This window comes from Fragaria vesca, linkage group LG1, assembly GCF_000184155.1.
Source record: "Fragaria vesca subsp. vesca linkage group LG1, FraVesHawaii_1.0, whole genome shotgun sequence".
NCBI lineage: Eukaryota > Viridiplantae > Streptophyta > Magnoliopsida > Rosales > Rosaceae > Fragaria > Fragaria vesca.
In genome coordinates, this window is record NC_020491.1 from 5,272,379 (window position 1) to 5,288,004 (window position 15,626).

At 39.7% G+C, this 15,626-nt stretch overlaps 4 protein-coding genes across 4 annotated transcripts; 3 read left to right on the forward strand and 1 right to left on the reverse strand.

Moving 5' to 3' along the window:
• The first annotated feature begins 65 nt into the window (after positions 1 to 65).
• On the forward strand, positions 66 to 2,228 carry LOC101306458. Its single transcript, XM_004287461.1, has 7 exons — positions 66 to 241; positions 333 to 394; positions 488 to 571; positions 838 to 892; positions 1,261 to 1,396; positions 1,802 to 1,852; positions 1,940 to 2,228. Exons 1-7 carry the CDS (start codon positions 151 to 153, stop codon positions 2,037 to 2,039), a joined length of 579 nt encoding a protein of 192 aa, XP_004287509.1. The 5' UTR covers positions 66 to 150; the 3' UTR covers positions 2,040 to 2,228.
• Positions 2,229 to 2,530: 302 nt separating this feature from the next.
• LOC101310554 (curved DNA-binding protein-like) lies at positions 2,531 to 3,439 on the reverse strand. Its single transcript, XM_004288861.1, has one exon. It carries the CDS (start codon positions 3,437 to 3,439, stop codon positions 2,531 to 2,533), a length of 909 nt encoding a protein of 302 aa, XP_004288909.1.
• A 1,950-nt stretch (positions 3,440 to 5,389) lies between these two features.
• On the forward strand, positions 5,390 to 9,104 carry LOC101306750 (putative pre-mRNA-splicing factor ATP-dependent RNA helicase DHX16-like). The gene has a single exon (XM_004287462.1). The coding sequence runs from the start codon at positions 5,702 to 5,704 to the stop codon at positions 8,855 to 8,857; it is 3,156 nt and encodes a 1,051-aa protein (XP_004287510.1). The 5' UTR covers positions 5,390 to 5,701; the 3' UTR covers positions 8,858 to 9,104.
• A 569-nt stretch (positions 9,105 to 9,673) lies between these two features.
• On the forward strand, positions 9,674 to 10,852 carry LOC101310837 (F-box protein At4g35733-like). Its single transcript, XM_004288862.1, has one exon. The coding sequence runs from the start codon at positions 9,674 to 9,676 to the stop codon at positions 10,850 to 10,852; it is 1,179 nt and encodes a 392-aa protein (XP_004288910.1).
• Positions 10,853 to 15,626: the final 4,774 nt, after the last annotated feature.

Genomic DNA, 15,626 nt, shown 5'->3' on the forward strand with positions numbered 1-15,626 from the left:
CATAAATAAATAACAGACATTATATATTAAAAAAGAGAGACCAGGTCTGGAACAAGTACTATATATGCTTCTTTCACTTCCAGAGTTCCAGTTTCTCTGAAGAGACCAAACACACAACAAACTCAACAACTGAGAGAGATCTTGTTTAGGATGAAGAAGCTGGCTAGAAAACTCAGAAAGTCTCAGAACGATGACCTCTCTCTTCCTACTCGGGACGACCCGGCTCCAATGGACACCCAAGGTCGTCATCATCATCATCTCTCACTTATTCATCCCATCATTTCCTGCTCACCCAATTGTTAATGGGTTTTTGTTTATCTTTGATTTTGCAGAACAAGAGGAATTGGTTCGATCCTTTGAGAAGAGCCAAGCTCAACAGAGTCGTATGTGGAGGGTATAATATGTTCAATTCTTCTTCCTTCAAAAAAGTGTACTTGATTTCCTGTGTATTGCAACCATGGACTAATTTCTACACTTCTTTTGGTAGGCTTTATTTGCATCACTTCTCTTCTGCTTCGCTGCGTTTCTTATGCACTCAATCCATCAGCAAGTTTCGTCTCCTTGGGAACTGGTATGAGTCTCTCTATTCAAAACTGTTATCAATTTGCAAATGTGGTATTTTTTATTTTTTATTTATTTTTTAACAAGTATGGAATGTTGTTTGGTATCTTCAATCTCTAAAGTTGTTTATAGTGTCTATAGTGTTGTTTATGGAATTGGGACCTCTGACACTTGAGGCATGTAGAAATAAAGGAGGGATCTTTCTTCTTTGTTTGTTGAATTCTGTTGTGAGAATTTTCATTTTTGTAACTGTTATCCTTTGTTGCTTATTGACAGCGTTTTCATGCTTACTTCATGGAGGAGATGGACTCATGGATGATAATATCTGCAGGTGTTTTTCCCTATACTTGTCATCAGTTGATAGTAGAGCGGGTCTAGAGCCATGTGCAGTGTTACATTCAATTTGTTGTAACAGCTTTTGTATTCATATATTGTGAATTGTTTGCCCCTTCGAAATTGTATTTATGAAATACCTTCACTGATCTGATTTTTGAAATTTATTCTGTTAAGATTGTCTGCTGACTAGTTTCGTAAGAACAGGTAATATGTATGTGTGGCCAGTGGTCTCTCTGTTTATTACACCTATTCTGGAATTATTGTTGAAGTATGCTTACCATTTAGCTACTATGTATAGATGGATTTTCTTCCTACATTATTAACTCCTGAGATATTTAACAAGTAACTAATAATAACATGCAGATTGGCTAGCTGTGGTAGCATGTTCATTAGCAATCAAAGGATTACTTCATAATTCAAAGCATCACAGGCGATGGATTTGGTTCTCGTTCCTTACTGGCATCATAGTCGCAGTTTTCTGGTTGTATTACATGTTAAGGTATGTTTTCTTCTTAACCATATAGTTGCATTCAATTCTATAACCAGTATTGTAATGTATTCTTATTTTTCTCACAACACCAGCCTTTTTAACAAATCAACACAACTTAGAAACTAGCAATCAGATACAAATGAAAATTTCAATGACAATATACAAATGTTAACTTCCATTTCCTCCCTTCATTTGTTACCTGGGACAGAGGCTCTAAATCCATTTGAACATAAGGTGCAATTTAATTTTCTGACCAAGTGTCTGTGTTGGACATGGCTACACATGCAGTATTCTTTTTCTATTCTCATATTCATTTTGTTGCCTTCTTGATTACTCATACACTTCCCCCCATTCTGAAGAGTACTGCGTATTTGAGGCACCAACTTGTTTTGACCAAGCATATTATTTTCGCAGATTGCCAAGGTTCCGCTGGGATGTAATCTGGCTTCCGTTTGGACCTATAAGGTGTGTTAAATATCATTCATCCTTTCAGTTGTCCATACAATTTTCTTTAAATTTATCCACAAATGCATATGTACATTGGAATTGCAGTGGCACTGGACTCTCTCTATATGTGGATCATCTGCTACTGGAGTCATCAGAAGAGATAAGAAAACTTCGTGGCTATATGTATGCTTACAAAGCCAGCTGAACATCATCTTGGTCATCATTTTGCTTACATTATATGTATGATAGCACGTAGACATGGAATAGACTTCAATTTTGAATCTGGTGCAGAATAGAAGCAAAGATGGATACTTCAATAGAACCTCCTTAGTTGCTGTACACTGAGGATGTAGTATGTAACAGAGAGGAAGATTGTTAAAACTTTTTTTATTTCAAATATTCTTTCTTGTATACTTCAATTCTATTTTGACGAGTGTGACCCAGAAATTGAACGACCAGACACTAAAATTAGGGATTGCAGGGTCCAGCTAAACAAGAAGTAGCACCTAAAACCCAGAAATTCCTAATCCAATGAAGTTTATGCTTCAAAGCATTAATCTTTTATTTATGTTTTGACAACCCAGGAACTAATCATAGAAGTTCTTATTCAGTACTAGTAGATTTACAAAAATACGAAGAAGAAAAGTAGACCAACCTGCAGTAGTTTAACTTCGCCTGCCTACATTGTAGGTATGATCACCTGACTGAGAATCTGCGCTCCATGTAATTTGGTGAGTATTTCATTATTAGGTGTATGGCATACTCAAGTTCACTAATGGGTTCACGTCGTTTGCGTGCATTAATCGCACTCCTTGCAGCAGCAGCTGCAGCCTCCTTTGCAGCAGCAGGTGTGGCAGCCTCAGCTGCTTTCCTTGACGCGGCAGCAGTCTCGGCTGCTTTCCTTGACGCGGCAGCAGCCTCGGATGCTTTCCTTGACGCGGCAGCAGTCTCGGCTGCTAATTTCCTTTTCGCAGCAGCAAGCTCAGCTTCCAAGGCAGCAGCATCAGCGGCGGCTTTCCTTATCTTTGCAGCAGCCTTGGCGGCTTTCCTCTCCGCGGCCACCTTTGCAGCAAAAGCTTCCATGGCGGCTTTCCTTGCCATAGCAGCAGCAGCCGCGGCGGCGGCGGCTTTCCTTGCCGCAGCAGTAGTCTCAGGCATCTTTGCTGCAGCAGCAGCAGCAGCAAAAGCCTTGTTTTTCGACATAAAAGACTTGTCATAATCCTCCTTTCTCACCGGGTCAGAGAGAAAATCCAGGGCATCTTTGACATGCTTGAAAGCATCTTCAGCAGCTGCAGAGAGATTCTTATCAGGGTGCACCATGAGTGCCAATGCCCTAAATCTTTTTTTGATGATTGATAAATGACTACATTCAGGGATGTCAAGAACCACGTACCAGTTTTTCTTGAACGACATGGCTTTGTGAATCTTGTAAGCTGTGATGAAATTGTCGACGTTGGGCAGATTAGGATCGAGGTTTTTCGCTTGCGTGGCCTCTTTGATTGCAGAGTCCAACTTTTGGAGCTTGAAATACGCCTCTGCATTGGTTAGTGCCTTGACGGCAGCAGCCTTGTGGGTTCTCTTATTCTTGGACATTGTAGAAGCCATGGCGTAGACTGGAGAGGGAAAATCAAAACTAATCTATACTGCTACAACTCAGTATTTGCCATTTGGTGTTATATTGGATTGTTATTTTGGTGAAAAGAATTCGTAATTGGTTTAGTTTCCTACTCTCTGTTGGAATCCTAATCCTACTCTCTCCTAAGCTCCTACTTATAGTTTGTTTTTCTTCTTCTCCAATTTGAGTTCTGTAATCTCACATTAAGATTGAATATGGGAAGCGAGGAAGCTCAAGACATGGGTTTCAGACAAGTTAATGGCATTACTCGGATACTCTACGCCCGCAGTTGTTGAGGATTTTATTGGACTAACTAAAGAAGCAAGCTCGCCGGCCAGTGTGGTGGACAAGCTTGTTGAATTAGGATTGTCCTCATATACCGAAGCAGGTGCCTTTGCTGAAGAAATCTTTGCAATAGTGTGTGGTAAAACATCTGGTTGGAAGCAATGCCTGATGAATAAAGGGTTCAGGAAGAGGAAATTGGGTGATAAAGATGAAGATGAGCATGAGGTGATTGCACAGGAGGACGTGAGACGTGTTAAAAGGCGAAACTCTGAAGATGATCATGAGGATGATTCAGACTCGAAAGAAGAAAGGTTGAACGATCAAAGAGAGAGGAAGCGATTGGGGCAAAATATGACGAATAGGGAAGCAGCAGCCACCCGAAAGCAAACAAAGAAAAACTTGAGACGAAGGGGGCAAGTTCGAGAAAGCAATGGTGATTTTGAAGGTTTAAGAAGAGCTTTAAGACAAGAATATGTAAAGAAAAGAGAGACAAAGAAAATGGATGAAATGAGGGATGATGTAGAAGACGAGGGTTAGTTATTTGATGGGGCGAAGCTCACGTACTGAAGCAGAAATCCGGGAATTAAGAATGAAGAAGCAAATATTGGAGCTTGTGAGCTTGTAAGGAACCTTGTATTTCTTGACAAGTACACTGAACTTCGTTGTGAAGTTGTGAGCACTACTTATCAGTCTTGTGTCAAGTATGAGTGTTTTTGTCAATTATTCTGGTGATTGCTAATTTGCTATTGTTGCTCTAGTAGTTTTTATTTAATGGTATGTTATTGATGGGGTATGTAAAGTTTTTGTCAGTTATGTAATAAGTTGTTGTTTCGAATGATATGTGTCATCGACATGGTTTGTAAAATTATACGATACAACAACATTTCGAATGGTTTTACAAAAATGACTAATAAACAAATGTTCACACCTCATTTTGACAGTACACAAACAAAAGAAACAGGATCACAATTGTGATCATATGATGATTTTAAAATGTTTTATGCTAAGAAATCTGGTGTCCTGGTACATAAAGATAACCAATTCGGTAATCGGCATCTACACAGCAATTAACATGTTTGGCATAAGAATTTGTAAACTTTAGTTCTCACCAATGTCTCGAATATATACTGCATCTAAATTGGATAGTATAAATGAGCAAATGAAGTATAGTGCTTATATACAACTATACAATATATACTCCATCTAAATTGGAGATGGATCATATAAATGAGTAGATGAAGAGCGACTATAATAATGCTTGTATACAACTATACAATATATAATACAAACTGTCATGTAATTAACATGATGAGTACACCATATTTTTTGAGTGAGTAAAATCCTTCTCATCTGTGTTATGTGATTGAAATTTGCACTCTTATTTTTACAATTCATATTTTTTTTTGTAGTAACTTTAAATTTATCTTTACTCACATTTATTTTGTCTTTTTATGAAATCTTTAACTAAAAGAGGAAAGAGGAAGTGTGGATTGTAAAATAAAGAGGGCAAATTTCACTCCTGTTTTCCATTTTTTATTTTTTTATTTTGTTTAACTGGAATTACCGCCATGATTAAAGAAACCGCCACGCGCTAAACATTGGGGCTCAACATCAAAACGCAGCGTATAAGCAGAAACACTGAAATCCCTAACCCTAAAATCAGAGGCACCACCATCAACTTCTCGCAAAGAAACAGAAAACAAGGTGGAGAACGAGGAAGCTGACAACACCTCAGCCAAAAATTGAAGGGTAATTCCAAAGCTCACTGTTGAAAGTTTCAGTCTTTCTCTATTGGGTCCTTACCTTTTGATCCCAATTTGAGTTTATTGGTGTTTAATTTTCGATACTTGAGAATCTCTTTGTATTGGGTTTTGATTACTTTCTTATTGGTGCTTATAGTTTGCTTGTGTTTTGTTTTCATATTTTGTCCATCTGAGCTGTGCAATCTCGTCAAGGTTGGATTTTTAATGGGGAGCCAAAGCAATTTGAAAACATGGGTGTCTGATAAGTTAATAGCATTGCTCGGATACTCTAAGCCGGTAGTTGTTCAGTATGTTATTGGGTTAACTAAGAAAGCAAACTCCCCGGTTGGTTTGGTGGACAAGCTTGTTGAATTTGGATTTGCCTCATCGGCCGAAACGGGGGAATTTGCTGAAGAAATATTTGCAAGAGTGTGTGGTGACACATCTGGTTTGACGCAGTGTGGGAAGGAAGAGAGGGGAGGAACAATGTCGGTGAGGGTGGTGCAGCGGAGTTATGTTCTGTTGGATTCGGATGATGATGGTGATGTGGAGAGAAGTTCTGTCCAGGTTGTTTCTCATTCTGTGTCCGTAAAAGTGGGTTCCAGTGAGAAACGGTTCAGGAAGAGGGGGTTGGGTCAGAAAGATGGAGATGATGGTGATGAGGTGATTGCACAGGAGGAAGAGAGACGTGTTAAAAGGCGGAACTCAATTGATAAAGATGATCATGAGGATGGTTCAGAGTCGGAAGAAGAAAGATTGCGTGATCAAAGAGAGAGGGAGCAATTGGAGCAAAATATAAGGAAGAGGGAAGCAGCAGCCACCCGACAGCTAACAAAGAAAAAATTGAGACGAAGTGGGGGACAGGAGGCTGTTCGAAAAAGTAGTGATGATGTTGAAGGTTTAAGAAGAGCTTCAAGACAAGAATATCTGAAGGAAAGAGAGAAAAAGAAAATGGATGAAATGAGGGATGATGTGGAAGATGAAGGTTACTTATTTGAAGGTGTGAAGCTCATTGAAGCAGAAAAACGGGAATTAAGTTACAAGAAGCAGATATTGGAGCTTACGAGAAAACCATTAGGTCTAGATGAGGCTGAAAATGTCACCGAGTACAGGATGCCAGATGCCTATGATGATGTGGAGCGTGGTGTTGCTCAACAGAAGAGATTTTCTGTAGCTTTGCAGCGCTACAGGGACTGTAATGCTGGGGATAAAATGAACTCATTTGAACAACAGAAATCTTGGGAAGATCAGCAACTTGGAAAAGCAACACTGAAATTTGGTTCAAAAAACAAAAAAGGGGTATCTGATGAGTATGATTTTGTATATGAAGACCAGATTGATTTTGTCAGGGGGTTCTTGACGGAGGAAGATAAATTTGACAATGATAAGCAACTGCAGTCCACCAAATTACTTGAGTTGAGTGAAAATATCTTGAAGGAGAAGCTCCAGGAGGAGAGGAAAACTTTACCCATCTTCTCCTTTCGTGATGAGTTGCTCCAAGCTGTTAAAGATCATCAGGTTCTTGTTATTGTCGGCGAAACTGGATCTGGAAAAACTACACAGATTCCTCAGTATCTACATGAGGCAGGATACACAAAGCATGGAAAGATTGGGTGCACGCAGCCACGCCGAGTTGCTGCTATGAGTGTTGCTGCCAGGGTATCTCAAGAAATGGGTGTCAAGCTTGGACATGAGGTAGGGTATTCTATTCGTTTTGAGGATTGCACGTCTGAAAAGACTGTTTTGAAGTATATGACTGATGGAATGTTGTTGCGTGAATTTCTTGCTGAACCAGATTTGGCAAGCTATAGTGTGCTGATGGTGGACGAGGCCCATGAGAGAACACTGTCTACTGATATTTTATTTGCATTAGTAAAGGATATTGCTCGATTTCGACCTGATTTTAAGCTGCTTATCTCAAGTGCAACACTTGATGCTGTGAAGTTCAGTGATTATTTTGATCATTGCCCACTTTTCAATATTCCAGGGAGGCGGTTTCCTGTTGATATATACCACACAAAAGCGCCAGAAGCTGATTACTTGGATGCTGCAATCGCTGCTGCAATTCAAATCCATGTCAGGGAACCACCTGGAGACATATTGGTCTTCCTCACTGGTCAAGAAGATATAGAAACAGCAAGCGAAATGTTAAAGTACAGGACAAGTGGTCTGGGGAGAAAGATAGCAGAGATGATTATCTGTCCCATATATGGAAACTTGCCTTCTGAGCAGCAAGCAAAAATTTTTGATCCCACACCTGAAGGGGCAAGAAAGGTTGTCCTTGCCACAAACATAGCTGAAACTTCGCTGACTATTGATGGGATCAAATATGTTATCGACTGTGGTTATTGCAAGATGAAGTCCTACAATCCAAGGACTGGGATGGAGTCATTGCAAGTCACTCCCATCTCAAAGGCATCGGCAAGGCAGAGGGCAGGTCGATCTGGTCGAACAGGCCCTGGTAAGTGTTTCCGGTTATATACTTTTGACAGTTATATTCATGAACTGGATGATACCACTACACCTGAAATACTAAGGACTAACCTGGCACATGTTGTTCTTAGGCTTAAAAGTCTTGGTATTCATGACTTAATACATTTTGATTTTATGGATCCTCCACCGTCGGAAGCATTACTAAAAGCCCTTGAACTGTTATTTGCTCTGTCTGCATTGAATAAAATGGGAGAGTTGACTAAAGTTGGTAGGCGGATGGCAGAGTTTCCGCTTGATCCAATGTTATCTAAGATGGTAGTCGCTTCTGACAGGTACAATTGCTCAAACGAGATCATTTCTATTGCTTCCATGCTTTCTGTTGGTAATTCAATCTTTTATTGTCCAAAGGACAAACAAGTCTATGCTGACAATGCAAGAAGGAATTTTCACACTGGGGACGCAGGAGATCACATTGCCTTGCTTAATGTTTACAATACCTGGGCAGAAACAAACTACTCAAGTCAATGGTGTTATGAAAACTATATAAATGCTAGGAGCATGAGAAGAGCAAGAGATATCAGGGATCAACTTAGGAGACTGTTGGAGAGGGTTGAGATTGAGCTAACCTCAAATCGTGACGATATTGAGTCTATAAAGAAGGCCATCACATCAGGTTTCTTCCCTCATTGTGCAAGGCTGCAAAAGAATGGATCTTATAAAATAGTCAAACATCAACAGGCTGCCTCCATACACCCCAGCTCAGGCTTGTCAAAGGAGTTTCCGACGTGGGTTCTATATCATGAACTGGTCCTTACATCCAAAGAATACATGAGACAGGTAACAGAGTTGAAGCCTGAGTGGTTGCTGGAAATAGCTTCACATTATTACCAGCTAAAGGATGTCGAATTTGCTTCAACCTCAAAGAAAACGTCTGGTGGCAGCAATTGAGCAATATGCCCTTTGAAGTCTATAATGTATTGATCTAATTGCAAATATTTATAATCTTTGTGTATTCTTAATCATATAGATGAACAAAAGTAGACTTTTCATAGTTTGTAGTATTTTAATTCTCTTGTTTTCAGATTTTACACGATGTGAAAGAGTGTGAAGAACAAGGCAGTACCTTTGGCTCAAAGCTCCAGGCTCTCTTGCCCTCTGTTTGACACAACACACTGCAAGTGAGTTTTATCTTGAAAATATTCTGCTGATTACTATTGCATAGGTCTCTAGGGTGAGGCTCTCTGTTTGGTAGTAGCCTGCAAAAGATTTCTTACCTCTATGAATTCTACAATGAAGTATGGCCGTGATTATACATTGCAAGAAAGACTTGCGAACCAAGGTAATAGGAAAACAAGGTAATCTATCCCTAGCCGTTTCTGTTGGTCCGGGAGACAACCATAGACAACGGGTCATAATGAAAACAAGGTAATCTATCCCTAACGTTTCTGTTTGCCCATAGCCGTTTCTGTCTATCCCTATCCTAGACATACTCGGTTTAGGAATTCTACATCAATTAGAATTGAACTAATTGCATATAAATATAATCTAAGAGATGTGATCATAGGATTCAAGATTCTATAATGGATACGACTCATAGATGCAGCTCTGTCCACAACATTGTTCAGGAGTTCACCAGGAAACGTTGCAGAAAGAAGATGGACATGTTGATGAATGAAGAAGATGAACAAGATGAAGCACATCTTCAAGCTAGACAGGTAAAAAGACGTTTTTTTCCCGGAAGGGGAAGCTGAACTGACCCAGCTGATGAAGAATTTGAACTTGCCCCGTGGAGGGGCTCAAGGAGAGAGGGAGCAAGACACAGCAGTCATACAGAAGTACACAACAAAACGGAAGTTAACTAATGTGCAGCAAGATGAAGAGATCAAACGACGAAAGACTATGGAGCACATTGGCAAGAATATCAAAGCCTATGCTCCTATGGATGTGGCAAGTCTTCCTATAGATATTGTGTTTCTCATTCTAGATAAGATGTTAGAAGCAATTGACCATGCACGTTTTGCTGTGGTTTGTAAGGAGTGGCAGTCTCTTGCGGAACAGTATAATCGTGAAAGGCAGCACTGGTGTAAGGTACATCCTCCCATGCTATGCATCCCTACCCAATCTCATGGCTCCAATGACAAGACTGCTATGCTCTACAGCTTGTCGGAAGGAAAACTCTACAGTAATATCAAGTTACCAGTGCCAGGTGATAATAGGATCTACTGTGGTCATGGTTGGATGGCAAAGTTAGAATATCAAAATCAGTTCTCAGATGATGCTAGTCTAGCAATAACTCTAATGTATTCTTTCAGAAAGACAAAAGACATTCTTCTCCCGCAAATCCGAGACTACTTGTTTCGTGTAAAGCAAGTTGTGAAGATTACATTGTCTGCTGATCCCACTTTGGATGGGAACAACTTTCTGGTTCTAGCCATATGCGGTGATAGACTGTACTCCATCAAAGGAGGACAAAAGTGTTGGACTTGGAAGCCTATGCTTGACGGGTGCAGTGCTGCTACTTATTATGAAGGGCGAGTGTTCTCAGTTCACTGCCTAGATACTTATACGCATAGCATTTACAACAGTTCAACTCTGCTTTATGAGATAAATCTTCAGGATCATAGTCCCTCCTGTCTTGTTCAGACATATTTGGTAAAATCAACAAAGGGTGACTTGTTGATTGTTGAGAGATTGTTGGGACCAGAGGAAACCGATGGACTGATGATGCTGAGTTTCAAGGTTAGCAAGTTGGTTTTGAACCAAGATGGATCAATAACACAGCAAGTTGAGGTAAACAACATTGGGGATGAGGCAGTTTTCGTGGGCAACGATCAATCGGTGTGTGTTTCGGCTTCAAAGTTTCCCGGCTGTCAACCAAATTCTATATACTACACGAATGATGTAGTTGTGGAAGGACAAGGATCAGAAGACATAGGCATGTAATTTAGAGGATGGAAGTCATGGAACTATTATGCAGCATTATCCTCACAAGTCTATGGAGGGGAACATGGCGCCGGCAGTTTGGATTACACCACCTTTTCATAAATCATGCCCAATTGCTGAAATTCCGTCTAATTTAGACGTTAATTTTGACTTCATAACTAACTAAAAGTGCTAAAATAATTATATAACAACATAAATCGCTTTTTAGGACTATTTTTCTGAGATTTCAGGCTAGCATTTAGCCTCCCAATTAGACGAAATTTTAGCAATTTGGTCTGATTTATGAAAATTGAAAACTTTAAAAGGTAAATTTTTAAAATTAAAAGTATGGAAAATGAAATGATGTTAACCTTAAACCTCAAGGGGGTAAATTGAAATTAATCCTTTTTATTTTCTCTTGTTTAGTTGTTTTCAAATGTTACAGTATGAGAAAAGAGTGCGAAGAAGAGAAGGCAGTGTCTTTAGCCCGATGCTCCAGGCTCTTGACCTCACTTTGACACAACACTGCAAGTGAGTTTTAGCTTGTAAAATATTCTGCTGAGAACTACATAGGTCTCTAGGGTGAGTCTATGTTTTGGTGGTAGCCTGCAAAAGATTTCCTAATTAATTAGCTTCATCTGACCATTGGTAGTAACCTCCTTTATGATTCTACAACGAAGTATAGCCGTGATTATACAATATTGCATGAAAGATTTGCTAACCAAGTACTCCTACAACAGCTTAAAGCTAGCCTTAAACAAGGTAATCTTTTATCCCTTACCCGTTTGGCCTAGGAGACCAAGCAACCAATAATATTAGCAATTAATTTACTCAAAAGAAATCAATTCAACAAAGCATTCCAATATCCCAGAAACCAACAATTTAAACAACCAAATTCAGAAAGAACTATGGTTCAGTAGTTTCCTAGACACACTCGGTTTGGGTATTCTACACCAAGTAGAATTTAGTTAATCTTTATTATTATAAATCAAAGATGTGGTCATAGACTGTTAAGATTAGATAATGGGGAGTATGTACCTCCCAACGACTCGTAGAAGCAGCAGTTCTCTCCATAACATTGTTGAGGAGTTCACCAAGAAACGTTACAGAGAGATGTTGAACAAAGAAGACGAACAAGAAGAGGAATATCTTCAATCTAGACAGGTCAAAACAAGAACTTTTGCGGAACTAGCAGCTGAACTTCCCCGGCTGATGACGAACATGAGCTTGCCCTGCGGACAGGTTCAGAGGGAGCAGGACGCAGCAGCCATACAAAATTACACATCCAAACGAAAGTTAACTAACTCACATGAAGATGAAGAGCAAGAGGTCAAACGACGAAAGACTTTGGAGCAACTTGGCAAGAAAATTGAAGCCTTCAGAATAACTACCACCAAAGAAGAATATGGTAAGAGTTACAATAGAGATTTCTCAAATCTTCCATCAGATATTCTGCTTCTTATTCTGGATAAGTTGCTAGAACCCATTGACCATGCTCGTTTTGCTGTGGTACGTAAGGAATGGCAGTCTCTTGCAAAAGAGTACAACTGTGAAACCAAGCCCTGGCTTAGGGTTCTCACCCCCATGCTACTGATCCCTACCCATTCTCATGGCTCCCATGACCCAACTACCATGCTTTACAGCGTGTCTGAAAGAACATTCTACAGAAATATTAAGTTACCAGTGCCTGGTGATGATACGATCTACTGTGGTTTTGGTTGGACGGCTAAGTTACGGTATCAAAATAAGTTCCTAGATGGTATAGCAATAACTCTGACTAACCCTTTCAGAGACTCAAATGATGTTATTCATCTCCCTCCAATATCCCCAATTTGGTTTTCTAGTGCAATGCCTGAAGTGAAGATCATCTTGCCTTCTGATCCCACTTTGGATCGGAACAATTTTGTGGTTCTAGCCATATGTGATCATAGTCTGTTATTAATCGGAGGAGGACAAAAACATTGGATTTGTCCCATGAGTGACAGGTGCAGTACTGCAACATATTATGAAGGGCTAGTGTTCTCAGTTATTGATTTTGGAAGAAGTACTGACCTTGTTGTAAGATTCCGCCGCGGTAGTAACTATTACAAGCTACATGTGGCATGGCTTGGTCACCTTGATGATAAACTCCGTCTTGTTCAGACATATTTGGTAACATCAACAAAGGGAGATTTATTGGTTGTTAAGAGATTGTTGGAAGGAAGAAAGCTGAGGTTCAAGGTTTTCAAGTGGGTTGAATCCAGAGCACTGATAACTGAGGTAGATAACATTGGGGATGAGGCTATTTTCGTGGGCAGCAATCAATCGGTATGTGTTTCGGCTTCAAAGTTTCCAGGGTACATGCAGCCAAATTCTATATACTACACGGATGATGTAGCTCTGCAGGGAGAGAAAAGATCAGAAGATATGGGCATCTTCAATTTAAAGGATGGAACCATTACACAACTTTGTCCTCACAATCAGTTTGTGGAGGGGAGCAAGGGGCGGGCAATCTGGATTACACCAGCTTTTCCAGAATGCTAGCTTTCAGTTAATCGTTACTACGTAGCTAGGGGTAATTCCAGAATGGTGCATGTGTAAGCGTCTCTCGATTTCGATATATATTATGTTTCAAAAACCAATTTATGTTTCAGAGATTCCATGTCATGTTGTAGATATGACGAGTGATTCGTCCATCTATGGTTTGATACAATACCAACATGTTTTTTGAAATGTTCTTTTGTTTTAATTAATTTAGGGCCCTTACAATATTAGTGAGATTCGAAACCTTGATCTCTATAACGTTAGTTAATTTAGCTAACCAACATGTCACGACTTACCGACAAATTAATGTCATATAATCTTGGCAAATGTATTTCCTTTGGAAGGCTCTTATTACTTTTCATTGACAAACCTCTCACAAACAAAATTCGTTTTTGCCCACCAATTATTCACCGGTCACCACCATCACAACACTCTTTCAGTTATTTCACTTTGGAAAGTATACGGCATGTTATATATACGTAGAAAACTAAGATTATATGACATCAAAACAGATGTGTGATGATCAAGAATGACTAAAATTATATGAATGATCAATTATAAATGATTAATGATTAAAATTGCACCATGTATTACACCGTCACATATACACGAATTTTTGTTGTAGTGTGCTAAAAATCTACCATGATCATAAAGTTGATAACTTGATGAATGAAAATCTGGAAAATCTGGTTATTGATACAAGCAAAAAGCAAATTGACAAGCTGAGAAAAAATTACAGAAAAGCAGAACATAAAGGCTGGAAATTGGTGGCAATTGTTCTTAAGTTGATGGAATTGGACTGGGCTGCTAGGATAAGGACTGGGCCGACTGGGCTTATACTCTTAACAGTTGTATAGTTGTATCACTTGTATGTTATGATTAATAAGCTGTCCTTTGTCTAGTTTAGAAGGGACGTAGTGCTCAATTTGGGTTAGAATTGTCTTATTGATTTAGGAATTCTACCCCAACTGGAATTGAATTTCTATGTTTATGAAGTCAATTAACAAGGTGCGATCCAATCCCTACGATATTCAACTTTCAATTGAGATGGGGAGCAGTTACATCCCTACAAAGCGCTTCCAGGACACTACTTCTGAATCCAATAACAAACGGCACAGGAAGATACCTAGTCAAGAATATGTTGAAGTTGAACAAGAAGAGGAAGATCAACGTCAGACCCGTATTGGAAGACGAGCTTTCCCTGCAGATCATATGAGGAAGTTGAACCTGCCTTGCAAAAGGGTTCAAAGAGAGAAGGAACCGGAAGCAGCAGCCACACAAAATCACTATGAAGAGGAAGAGATCAGACGGGTTCGTAGACTAAACCCTAATGCTATTTCGGAGCACAATGGCACCGAAACTAAAGCCTTCGAAAAATCTTCAAGAAAATATGGTAGGAGTTACAACATGGCTGCTCCTTCCTTCAAGAGAAGCAGTAGTATTATTCACCTATCGAATTCAGACTGGGCAAGACTTGCTAATGATATTGTGTTTTCTATTCTTGATAAGTTGTTGGAACCTATTGACCATGCTCGTTTTGGTGTGGTACGTAAGGAATGGAAGTCTCATGCAAAACAGTATAACTGTGAAACCATGCCCTGGCTTAGGGTTCTCACCCCCATGCTACTGATCCCTACCGGATCTCATGGCTCCCATGGCCTAACTACAATGCTTTACAGCGTGTCTGAAAGAAAAATCTACAGAAAAATCAAGTTACCAGTGCCTAGTGATGATACGATCTACTGTGGTTTTGGTTGGATGGCTAAGTTACGTTATACAAATAATGGTAGACTAGCAATAACTCTGACGAACCCTTTCAGGAACTCAAATGATGATATTCATCTCCCTCTAATACCTCTAGTTTGGATTACTAGTGTAAAGCCTTCCGTGAAGATCATCTTGCCTACTGATCCCACTTTGGATCGGAACAATTATGTGGTTCTAGCCATATGTGGTTCTCAACTATTCTTCATCAGAGGAGGACAGAAACTTTGGACTTGTCCCATGTATGGCTTATACAGTACTTCAACATATTATGAAGGGCGAGTGTTCTCAGTTACTGCTCTTGGTACAATTGAGCTTGTTGTATCAGTACTCTGCCGCAAAAGTGACTACGGGATACATGTGGCAGGGCTTGGTGGTGAACGTTGTACTCAATCCCGTCTTGTTCAAACATATTTTGTAACATCAACAAAGGGAGATTTATTGGTTGTTAAGAGATTGTTGGAAAGAAAAAAGAAGCTGAGGTTCGAGGTCTTCAAGTTGGTTAAAT